This window comes from Epinephelus fuscoguttatus, linkage group LG17, assembly GCF_011397635.1.
Source record: "Epinephelus fuscoguttatus linkage group LG17, E.fuscoguttatus.final_Chr_v1".
In the NCBI taxonomy this organism is placed as follows: domain Eukaryota; kingdom Metazoa; phylum Chordata; class Actinopteri; order Perciformes; family Serranidae; genus Epinephelus; species Epinephelus fuscoguttatus.
This window is the reverse complement of record NC_064768.1, coordinates 41,784,161-41,796,142: the sequence shown is the minus strand read 5'-3', so window position 1 is coordinate 41,796,142 and position 11,982 is coordinate 41,784,161. Positions and strand designations below refer to the sequence as shown.

The 11,982-nt window shown below is 40.6% G+C and overlaps 1 protein-coding gene and 1 pseudogene across 1 annotated transcript; one reads left to right on the top strand and one right to left on the bottom strand.

Annotated features, from left to right (window-relative positions):
* The first annotated feature begins 693 nt into the window (after positions 1-693).
* Positions 694-9,054, top strand: LOC125904899 (zinc finger protein 787-like). The gene is made up of 2 exons (XM_049602613.1): positions 694-869; positions 6,502-9,054. The coding sequence occupies exons 1-2, from the start codon at positions 806-808 to the stop codon at positions 7,338-7,340; spliced, it is 903 nt and encodes a 300-aa protein (XP_049458570.1). The 5' UTR covers positions 694-805; the 3' UTR covers positions 7,341-9,054.
* A 64-nt stretch (positions 9,055-9,118) lies between these two features.
* On the bottom strand, positions 9,119-11,618 carry LOC125904891 (N-acetyllactosaminide beta-1,3-N-acetylglucosaminyltransferase 3-like; annotated as a pseudogene).
* Between the last annotated feature and the right edge of the window lie 364 nt (positions 11,619-11,982).

Genomic DNA, 11,982 nt, shown 5'->3' with positions numbered 1-11,982 from the left:
TGTCCACTTCTGTTGGATTCCGGCGCATGCAGGCATTGAGGGAAATGAGGTAGCAGACAAACTGGCTAAAAGTGCAATAAACAAAAATGAAAATGATATTTTAGATCTTTGTTTTGGGAGAGAAGAGGCAAAGTCAATAATCCACCAGGGAATTAAGACAAAATGGCAGGAAATATGGAATAATGACACAAAGGGTAGGGAATGTTACAAAATTCAAAAGTCTGTCAGAGTGAAAAGGTCCAGAGGGAAATGTAGGAAAGAAGATGTCACGTTCACTAGGATAAGACTAGGACACACAGGACTAAACAGTACACTGTTTATCATGAAAAAGAGAGAATCAGATAAATGTGAAACTTGTGGACTTAGAGAAACTGTTGAACATGTACTATTTGGATGTAGGAAATTCATTACAGAAAGGAAAAGGTTGAAGGATGGTGTGGTCAAACTGGGTGGGGAATGGAGCATCAAAGGGCTCCTAGAGCTAGGAGAGAAACAGGCTCAGGTTCAAAGGGCAGTTCTTAAGTACATATATGAAACAGGATTAATGTCCAGAATATGAGTATTTATTATTGATTTTTTTTAATCTATGAAATGAACCCAGTATAAAGTCATGATGTTACACACTCCGATACAGTAGGTGGCGGCATGCACCTTTAACGTTGGTTTGTAGCCCGCCATTAAAACAGAAGAAGAAGAAGTTCTCTTGAATAGCTTTGCCTTAACACTGGGAGCAGTGAGCGGAGAGAAGCTGTTAGTTGCATCAAATAACGGCAGAAACACCGATGATTTAGTTCGTTAATCAGAGATGGACCGACACCGGAAACAGCTGGAGGTGGTTTTAAAACCGGAAGCGAAGCCGCGAGGAGAAGGTTTGTTTCCTTTCTGCCACTCTGCTAATGGTGCTAAAGCTAACGTTAGCCTGTTAGCCACAGCTAGCTCCCGAAGCTAACGTGTTTTATCTTTACTGAGACTGGTTTCCGGTTCATTTCAATCAATTAATCAATTTTATTTATAAAGCCCAAAATCACAAATCACAGTTTGCCTCACAGGGCTTTAAGGCATACAGTCTGCAGGCTGACCAAACGGCCTCTTTTGCCCGGACATGTCCACTTTCCACGTCCTGTCCTGGGGGTGTTTATAAATTGATGATAATGTCCGGTTTTCCGTGTGTGCGTGCGTGCGTGCATGTGCGCGCTAATCCCCGAGAGGCTGCCTTATCGGCGGATCTCCAACACTCACAACGAGGAAGCAGCAGACACCGGTGGCGCAGCATTATTCTGAGCTTCCATGATGCCGAAGCTTCACAGATGAACTGCAGAAAAAATTCCCAACTTACCGTCCCGACCCGGTCAGGATATATGGGAGGCTGAGTGCACCGTGTGCAAAGCTGGCACATATGATTTTGTGTCTAATAAAGGTGCCGGGGAGCTCAAAGATGGATTTTCTAATCCAGAAGAGGTATTATTTAGAACATTATTTCATATTATTTATTTATTTATTTATTTATTTATTTGTCCAGTAAGACTTGAAAAGATAGATATTATTTTACAAGTTGATTTTTCTAATACAGAACAGACATTATTTCTATCATTATTTCATTCCAGAGATTTTACATTTATTTTACATTTATATTTATTATTGTACAATTGAAACTTGTAAAAAGATTATTATTTTAGGCATAATAAAAGCAAGTTGAGTAATCTCTGAGAAGCCTATCTAAATTTCTGTCTTTCAGAGATATTATTTTGTAATATAACTGAATTTTCTATCCATACATATAAACTTTAAACATATTAAAATTATAAGGCATCTTTGAGTAAACTGTGAGTATCATTTAAGCAGGCCATCTCGTGGCCGGGGTGAGTGTCCTCTTTTTTGGAAATCAAAATATGGTCACCCTAGCATACGACATCCCTCTGTCCTTATGACCCTCACAGCTGATCAGGAAAAACTCCCCAAAAAACCCTTTAACGGGGAAAAACGGTAGAAACCTCAGGAAGAGCAACTGAGGAGGGATCCCTCTTCCAGGACGGACAGACGTGCAATAGATGTCGTACAGAACAGATCAGCATGATAAATTAACAGTAATCCACATGACACAGGGAGAGAGAGAGAGAGAGAGAGAGAGAGAGAGAGAGAGAGAGAGAGAGAGAGACGGTGCCCGGTGTATTATAGGGGGGTCCTCCGGCAGACTAGGCCTAAGTCAGCCTAACTAGGGGCTGGTACAGGGCAAGCCTGAGCCAGCCCTAACTATAAGCTTTATCAAAGAGGAAAGTCTTAAGTCTAGTCTTAAATGTGGAGACGGTGTCTGCCTCCCGGACCGTAACAGGAAGATGATTCCACAGGAGAGGAGCCTGATAGCTGAAGGCTCTGGCTCCTGATCTACTTTTGGAGACTTTAGGGACCACGAGTAACCCTGCGTTCTCAGAGCGCAGTGTTCTGGTGGGATAATAAGGCACTATGAGCTCTCTAAGATATGACGGAGCTTGACCATTTAGAGCTTTATAAGTTAACAGTAGGATTTTAAATTCAATTCTGGATTTTACAGGGAGCCAGTGCAGAGAAGCTAAAACAGGAGAGATATGATCTCGTTTCTTAGTTCCTGTTAGTACACGTGCTGCTGCATTCTGAATTAGCTGGAGAGTTTTTAAGGACTTACTAGAGCTACCTGATAATAGAGAGTTACAGTAATCCAGCCTTTAGGTAACAAAAGCGTGGACCAATTTTTCTGCATCTTTTCGGGTCAGGATAGGCCTAATTTTCGCAATATTACGCAGATGAAAAAATGCAGTCCGTGAGGTTTGTTTTAAATGAGAATTAAAAGACAAATCTTGATCAAATATTACTCCGAGGTTTCTTACGGTAGTGGCAGAGGCCAGAGCAATGCCATCTAGAGAAACTATGTCATCAGATAAAGAGTCTCTGAGTTGTTTGGGGCCAAGAACAATAACTTCAGTTTTGTCTGAATTTAACATCAGGAAATTGGTGCTCATCCAAGTTTTTATGTCTTTAAGGCAGTTATGGAGTTTAGTTAATTGATTACTTTCTTCTGGCTTCATCAATAAATACAACTGAGTATCATCCGCATAACAATGGAAATTTACAGAGTGATTTCTAATGATGTTACCTAAAGGAAGCATATATAGAGTAAATAGGATTGGTCCGAGCACGTAAGGATGATTCATTATGAACGTGAACAAACTGAAAACGATCAGATAAATAAGATTTAAACCAGCTCAGTGCAGAACCTTTTAGGCCAATTAAGTGATCCAGTCTCTGCAGTAGAATTTGATGGTCAATTGTGTCAAACGCCGCACTAAGATCTAATAAAACAAGTACAGAGACGAGTCCTTTGTCTGAAGCAATCAGAAGGTCATTTGTAATTTTAACTAGTGCTGTCTCAGTGCTATGATGCACTCTAAATCCTGACTGAAATTCCTCAAATAAATTATTATCATGGAGAAAATCACACAGCTGGTCTGCGACTACTTTCTCAAGGATCTTTGACATAAAGGGAAGATTAGATATTGGTCTATAATTGGCTAACACCTCTGGATCCAGGGTGGGCTTTTTTAGGAGAGGTTTAATTACAGCTACCTTAAAAGACTGTGGTACATAGCCTGTTAATAAGGATATAGTGATCATATCTAATAAGTGAGTGTTAACTAAAGGAAAGGCTTCCTTAAAACTCCAGTAGGCAACATTGTTTTGGTATAACTGAGTAAAAATGTTATAATGTCCTCTCAGCATAATGTAAATGAAGTGGTCTGAGACAAACAGTAGGTTTCTGCACCTCACCATGGCTCTGTGTTCAGCCTCTAAAGAATCAGTATCGTGCCGATGTGCATCAACCAATCAAAGGTCAGCTCAGACCACTGCGTTCCTATTGGCTGTTCTACTACATATGCGCGTTCCCATGCTGCCGGCAGAAGGGGAGAGCAACCGGCAATGGCGAACAGTGCACCAGGTAAAATAGCTATTCCAGCACTGGCTACAACTGCCTACACGGCTAAACCCAAAAAAGGAAGACAGAACTCTGGTTCCCCGGAGCCCCGGAGGGAGGGGAAGGGGGAGGTGGGGCCGGCTGGAGGGCACGAGCGCTGGTCGTGGGAGTGGAGCCGAGGGCTCTCCGCGGAGAGGGAGAGCCAAGCCTCGGGAGTATGTGCGGGGACGCGAGGGAGGGATCGGCAGGGCTGCTGTGCGGTGAGGGAGAGCCGAGGCTCCGAGAGAGGGAGAAATAGAACCAAGTAGGATAAAATAACAATAACAATAATAATAGTAATAATAATAATAATAATTATAATAAGTAGGATAGAAGTAGGATAAAATACTCGCGTGCTCGTCTGGTAAGAGGGGCTCAGGGCGGAGACGAACGAAACCTAACTCAGATGAGACTCAAAAATGAACTGTTTTCAGGCTTTCTACCTACTGCAGCTTTAAGTAGCCTAGTTGGGATGGGGTCTAAGAGACACGTTGATGATTTAGATGAAGAAATCACTGTGGTCAATTCTTGAAGAGAAATTGGGGAGAAGCAATCTAAATATATATTAGGTCTTACAGCTGTGTTTGAGGTTAGATAGGTACTATCTGAGGACAGGAGGTCATGAATTTTGTCATTAAAAAAGATCATAAAATCATTACTGCTAAGGGCTAAAGGAATACAAGAATATTAATGCTGAGTAATAACCAGACAAGGGTCAAACGAGGGTCAACATCGGGGCAGCCCTTCCTAGGTGGAGAGAGCATCTCCGCTGTTGGCGCTGTTAGCAATGCTGGCCACTAACAGCTTGTCACAGCTATTCACTGTGTTGTTATGTTTAGTGGCTAAATGTTTACTTTTATGTTATTTTGATTTTTCTCACATAATCTGAGTAATTGCTTTGCTATTAGATTAATTTGCTACTGGGGCATATCACTGGGTGGAGTCCACACATGGGTGGAGTTTATATAATGGTAGCCAGGTGAGGAACAGGTAGGCACCTTTGGGGTTTCACGTTTTTTTACCAGGGCAAGAAAGGCAGCATGGTTGCGTATGTTTGATTGTTGGCTTGCTCACTCTTCTAGAATAAACCCCCAAGAAACGTTGATCTCTGCCTGGACAATGACTCATTCCCTTCTTAAGATTCGCCCCAGGTGCCTTCGTGGCTTTATTATTATGAGTTTGTTTAGACTATAATTTGTTTAATTTTGTTGCTTGTTTAGTTTATAACAAATAGCCACTAACAGCTGTTAGTGGTGCAGTAATGCGAGGAGAGGGATGAGGTGTGTGAGGCTGAGCCACTTCTCAGTTGTCAAAGGACAAGACATGATTGGTTTGTTTGGATTTACATCCGCCCCAACAGTCCTACGTTGTAAACACAGCCAGCATGGTGAGGAGGGGGTTTGTCAACTCGCGTCACGTGTGTCTGTGTAGCAGCCTGAATGAGTACTCCATGAAGTATCCCATGACATGGTTTCATCAATGTTATCATAGCTTTTTGGTCCACAGCAGCTACTGTTGTTGCAATACGCATTTGAAACAGTGAGGCGCTAGAGTGCGCTATGTATTTGAATGCAATATATGATTTCAGTGTTAGATGGGTGAAATTCCTACACACTGTGGCAAATTTTTTAAGAAAAAAAATCCTAAAATAGTTAAAGAACAAAGGGAAATTTTTAAAGAAAAAAAAAACAATCTGCAGTTCTTTTTAAACAAACAAAAAAATGTTAAAATGTTAAACATATTTAATATTCAGAGTTTTATTACGGAAAAAAAATATTAAAAATATATAAGATTATGGTGTAGAATTGTTATAATCTCAAAGCTCTTTTTTCAGGTCATTTTCTTGTTTGTTTTTAACATTATTTTTTCACTAATTTTCTTGTTTTGATTTTCTTTCTTTGTTTTTTTACTAATTTTTGTTTTGCAAATTCTGGGGTTTATTTCCTTGTTTGTTTGTTTTTAACCTTTTTTGAACTTTACCTAATTGTCTTGTTTTAAATGTTCTCTTGTAACTATTTTTTTTTGCAAATATTTTTGGTCATTTCATTGTTTGTTTTTTTCTAACCCTTTTTTTTTAAAACAAATTTTTCTTGTTTTAAATTTTCTGCAGTTTTTGGGGCTAATTTTCTTATTTGTTTTATCTTTTTTTGGGGCGGATTTTCTTTTTTTTAAATTTTGTCTTACTATTGTTTTTGCAAATTTCTTGGGTCATTTTTTTGGGTTGCTTGTTTTTAACTTTTTCCTTTTTTTTTGCTAGTTTCTTGTTTTTATTTATTTATTTATTTTTGTTTTTGCATTTTTTGAGTCATTTCCATATTTGTTTTTTCTTTTTTCTCTTGTCTTTCTTTCTGTCTTTCTTTATTTCTTTTTTCTACTAAAATTTGTCTTTAATTTTCTGTTCTTACAAATTTTTTGGGTAATTTCTTTATTTGTTGCTTGATGTGTTCTTAGCGTGTTTTTGAATTAAATCAAGCTCAGGTTTCTAAGGGATAATGGCTTTCTGTCTGTCTGTGTTTCAGTTTTACCTTCAGATGTCCGGAAAGTGATCGTCGGCGAAGAGGAGCAGCAGGAGTGGAGCTCCAGTGTGGACCAGGAGGACCCAGAGCCCCCACACATTAAAGAGGAAGAGGAGGAACTGTGGAGCAGTCAGGAGGGAGAGCAGCTTCAAGGGCTGGAGGAGGCTGATATCACCAAGTTCACATTCACTCCTGTCCCTGTGAAGAGTGAAGATGATGAAGAGGAACCTCAGTCCTCACAGCTTCATCAGTCACAAGCTGATGGAGACCACTGTGGAGGACCAGGACCAGGACCAGACAGAAACTCAGATCCGAACAGATATTTAGGACCGGTCAGTGAAGACAGGTCTCTGAACTCGTGTGAAACTGAAGTCAGTGACGTGAACTGGGAGGAGAACAGAGAACCTCAGTCAGTTTTCACCACTCTGACGACTGATGATGTCAACGTCGGTGATAATAACTGCGACTATATGGAACGATCGTTCAGCTGCTCTGAGTGCGGTCAGAGATTCGGCCGGAAGTCACAACTGAACGCACACATGAGGATTCACACGGGAGAGAAACCGTTCAGCTGCTCTTTCTGTAGGAAAAGATTTTCCAAGAAGTCAAACTCGATCAGTCACATGAGACTTCACACAGGAGAGAAACCATTCAGCTGCTCCGTCTGTAAGAAGACATTTAGATTCAGTGGAGACGTTAGCCGACACATGAGGATCCACACGGGAAAGAAATCGTCCAACACCAGTGACATCATCAGCAGGAGAGGAGGAGATGTGAGGCCGACAAAGAGTCGTTCAGTTGCTCGGAGTGCAAGAGAACGTTCTGCCGCAGGGACCTTCTGATGAGCCACATGAGGACTCACTCTGGAGAGAAACCCTTCAGCTGCTCCAACTGTCAGAATTGTTCAGTTGCCGTGGGAACATTTTGGCACACACCAGGATTCACACCAGAGAGAAACCCTTCACCTGCCCCTTCTGTGACAAGCGCTTTGCGCACAAGAAATGCATGATGCTGCACATGTTGGTGCACACAGAGGAGAAACGCTGCCACTGCGGCGCCTGCTACAAAAGATTCACCTGGTACACACAGCTGAAAACTCATAGATGCGTCGGCGAGTCCTCGCAGCTCCATCAGAGAGAAAAGAGGGCGCCCACCGAGAAGTCGTTACGCTCCAGCGATTGCGGGAAGACGATCAGCCTGAAGGGCAACCTTTGGCTGCTCCATTTGCGGCAAAAGTTTCAAACAGAACGTGCACCTGATGGAGCACATGACCATTCACACAGGAAAGAAACTATAAATGCAGCGTCTGCGGCCGAGGCTTCAACAAGAAGTCGCTCGTCAGGAACCATCCATGTGTTTGAGGTCATCATTTCCTGAAGTCGTAGGTTTTTATTCACAGAGACAACGAGTCAGTCGTGTCCGTTTACTGGCTGTGACGTCACGTCCCACTACTCTGCTCAAAAAATGAAGGGAACACTCAATGGTCACAGTCTAACATGAAGTCAGTTAAACTCTGCTAGTGTCCTTGTCACTACTGATAGCATGAGACGACACCTACAGCCCAATCAGGTTGATACTAGATACCAGGAGACCGGCCGTTACACCAGGAGAGCTGGACAGGGCCGTAGAAGGGTATCAACCCAGCAGCAGGACCGCTATCTGCTCCTTTGTGTGAGGAGGAACAGGAGGAGCACTGCCAGAGCCCTACAACATGACCTCCAGCAGGCTACTGGTGTGCATGTTTCTGACCACACTGTCAGAAACAGACTCCATGACGGTGGCATGAGGGCCCCACGTCCTCTAGTGGGACCTGTGCTCACAGCCCAGCACCGTGCAGCTCCATCATTCACCAGATTTGAACCCCAGAAACAACCAAACTACTTATAAACACAGTTGATATTTTGTGTCATGAATTTCATCCTGTGAATATGACGTCAAAGAATTGATGACAAAATGAAGGGAGGGTGTTTTTATGGACTGAAGCTCATCAGTTGTAATTATGTAGCAGTCATGTGACACTTTTGGATGTTTATTATCAACAGTTATTTAGTAATTTTTATTATAAAATAAATTTGAACTAAACTATAAATTCAAAGTGTCGGCTGATGATGCCTTCGTGTTTCATGTCATGTGCCTGAATATGTTCACCACAACTCAGTTATTTTATCATTTAAACAAATCTGTAAGTAATATGCCTGTCAAACCTAATTGGGGTTTGGAAGGCCTGCTTTCTTCCAAAGCATGCCTTAAATCACCAAAACATGCCTTCTCAACTCAATCGGTGAAAAATGTAAAACAAAATAAATAAATAAAAAAAATACATGTCCTCTAAAATGTCCTTTGGGGTTGGAAATTATGTTTTCTTTAAAAGTTGCCAAACCAAAGAACAAAAAAGCTGCCCCCAAGTTTATAAAGAGAACCCAAAAGGCAACAATTTATGAAAAGAAATTTTAAAAAACAAACAAACAAAAAAATAGTCCCACATTGTCAAAGAAAAAAAGCCAACTGTTTTTAAAGATCTTTTTTGTAAAAAAAAAAAAAAAAAAAAAAAAAGAACATTGTTCAAGTTTTATTTAAAATTGCCAATCAAAGAACAAAAAAATTAACCAAATTTTTTGAAGGAAAACAAAATGCATTTTTAAAAAAAAAAAAAAAAAAGGCAAAAACACAATCACTTTAATTTTTATCGCCAAAATAAAAAACAGAAGCCCCTCCCCAGTGCTAATAAAGTTATTTGACATGCCTCCCCCTTTGTGCTCCACCCCTCCCCCCTCATAAATAAGGGATGGTCCCTAAATGTAAGTATGCGACAGCACACTAATGTGTACTCGCAGTCAGAATAATACTTGGTATACTGAAAGTTTGTTACAATGGAACAACTATTTTTCACTTGTACAAGAGCTTAGTTTTAAATGTGTTAAGTGAACTTTACTGAACTAAAATTAGACTATATTAAGTTAACCTATGTACATTACAAACATACTAATGCATATTTATTTTCTTACATGCTGTATATGTACTTGCAGCGAAATTAAAATACATTTTATAAGTACAATAGCACTATCATTGTACTTTGAGCATACTCATAATGTCCCAGTAATAGAAAATAAATATTTATAAAAGATTAACAGCATACTCATAATCAGCCTTTTAATTCATCTTTATTACTTAAACAGAACATTTGAATGTTCTCTGCTCCACTTTGAACTATGTCAAATATTCAACTTTTAAAATGTCATGTGATATTCTAAATGTGTTTTAAAGTATAAGGTGCTACTAGATCATTACTTTTAGTGACCTTTATTTACAGAAAAGTAAATGTTAAGTTTCCTTATTTTTTATGAGACAAATACACTTTAACAATACATTTTTTAAGTGTGTTAAAATACATTTGAATAATCCACCGGGCAAAAAACGTAGCCCGAAATTCACAGACAAAAACATTTACAATTACTTACGATACTTCTTGTTACTTATGATAATAAAGTCCCAGTGTCCTCAAAGGAGAACTTCCTAATTAACTGTGTCTTGTTACTGTTGCTAAAATTGTTCAAATTTGTTGCCATATCAAATTACAAACATTATTGATCATAAATAAAAAAAAAAGTTTCAACCATCAAATTTGATCAGGATTTGGACCATGTCCACTTTGTGTCCTGATCAGCTATGGACTGACTTGGCAGAGTATTGTGCTTTTGCTGCCAGTAGATGGCAAATGAAAGTGTCCACAAAAGAGGACCACAGGTCTTAAGCAGAATAACGTATGAGGTGCAGTAGGCCCAAAATATAAAGTCCTCGTATGAGGACGCAGGGTTGCAGGAGGTTAATTCTAGTAAAATCTGCTCAGCCTCACAGTTTGTGGGTGAAAAAAAATCACACTACCTACTGCCTTGTTCACAAGGTCACACCTGCTCTCAGAACCTCTGATGAGGTGCAGGAAACGTAAGAGCCAACAGGTGTGTTTGAGCCTGTGTGGGTTACAGTTTGGTGCTGCTAAAGGCGTTTCTTAGAGGAACTACATTTAAGACTGGGATTGTGCACTCTGTGCCACATATTGTACATCTGAGCTGGAAGGAATCTGTGTACCAGCAAAACATTTTTACAAACACAAGGATCGTTTAGATCTCGACTGGACAGTCCCATCGTCTTCACTCCCACATGAGAGGTCGGACTTAGTCCTGCTTTGGCCAGACACATCCCCATGTAAACATCGTCAATGGGAAGAAGGGTAATGGACTGAGACATATAGTATATTACCAAAGCGGTATAACCAGACAGGAGGATCCCCCCGCCACCACAGTAAGGGGGATATGAGGCTGATCTCTGTACCTGAACTGGGATAAAATACTTGCTCCATGGTGATCTAACAGGCCCTGCATTCTTGATCAGATTGCCAGTAAAGAGGTGCTTGCTTCCATCGTTGTCCTCAAGGCCTTGGAGATACTCAACCATGTTGTCTGTGTTGGCGAAGACGTCATCATCACCATTCAGATGGAAGCGGGCGTTAGGACAGTTTCTTGCCATCCACTCCAGGAAGAGTATCTGCTTCAAGGTGAGGTTGTAGAATCCTTCGTTGAAGTCCCATTGGATGATGTCGTTGTACTCATGTTGCTCCAGCTCGAGCAGTTTGTTCTGTGTCTCTTTCTCTGAACCAGTACCCATCGTTCCTGAGATGAAGATCCTTCGTATCCACACATTGTTATGCAACCTCTCTTTAGCCCAGGTTTTACGCAGCACCTCTCGGCGGGCGTAGTTCACAGGGGGGCTTTTAATGACCAGCAGAAAGAAGACAGCTACAGATCGATGAGCTCCTCCACATTTGTCAGGAAGGTCCAGTATCATGGGGAAATGGCGACAGTGTCGATAATAGAGAAAGTCTTTTAAACTAATAGGAAGAGACCTGAAGCCTCTGATTTTGGCAGCAGTCATATTTCGTTCACATCTTGGCCAGGAGTACACAGGAGTTATCTGTGGTGGGTTGACTCTTATCCTCTTTCACGTCTGCGTTGAGGCCGATGTTTTTGTGGTCAATATAATCTTTAGAGAGACTGAAGACCAACAGCAGACCAAGAGCTCCTGCTGGCAATAAAGTTCTCGCTCTGATGTATTTCATCCTTGATACTCTGGCGGACAAAGCAAAACAAAGTTTTCTCATTAAAACACCATTTTCCCCTGGAGTTGCATGTTCGGAACTGTGTGAACTTTGAGTCATTTTAAGGCAACCTCTAAACCTAACCTCTGTAACTTTATGTCAATTAAGTAACTGTACATCTAGGACATAATGTCATTCGTGGGGTGCAAATTTGTAGGATATCATACAAACTGTTTTATGGGAATACATTAAATATCATGCTGTTGCTCTGGTTCTGGTTGATATGAAAGTAGGAAATTTGCTCCCACATTTGTCAGAACTTGATAAAGTTGTGAAGATATTCAGTGTTTTGGAGCAGTTTGAGTACATACACATCCAATAGAGTCCAATAG

What these genes read in the sequence shown, in the direction of transcription:
- LOC125904899 (XM_049602613.1), top strand. Translation starts at nt 806, where the DNA reads ATGGACCGACACCGGAAACAGCTGGAGGTGGTTTTAAAACCGGAAGCG. An exon ending in AGCGAAGCCGCGAGGAGAAG is followed by an intron (nt 870 to 6,501) that starts GTTTGTTTCCTT and finishes TCTGTGTTTCAG; the next exon opens with TTTTACCTTCAGATGTCCGG.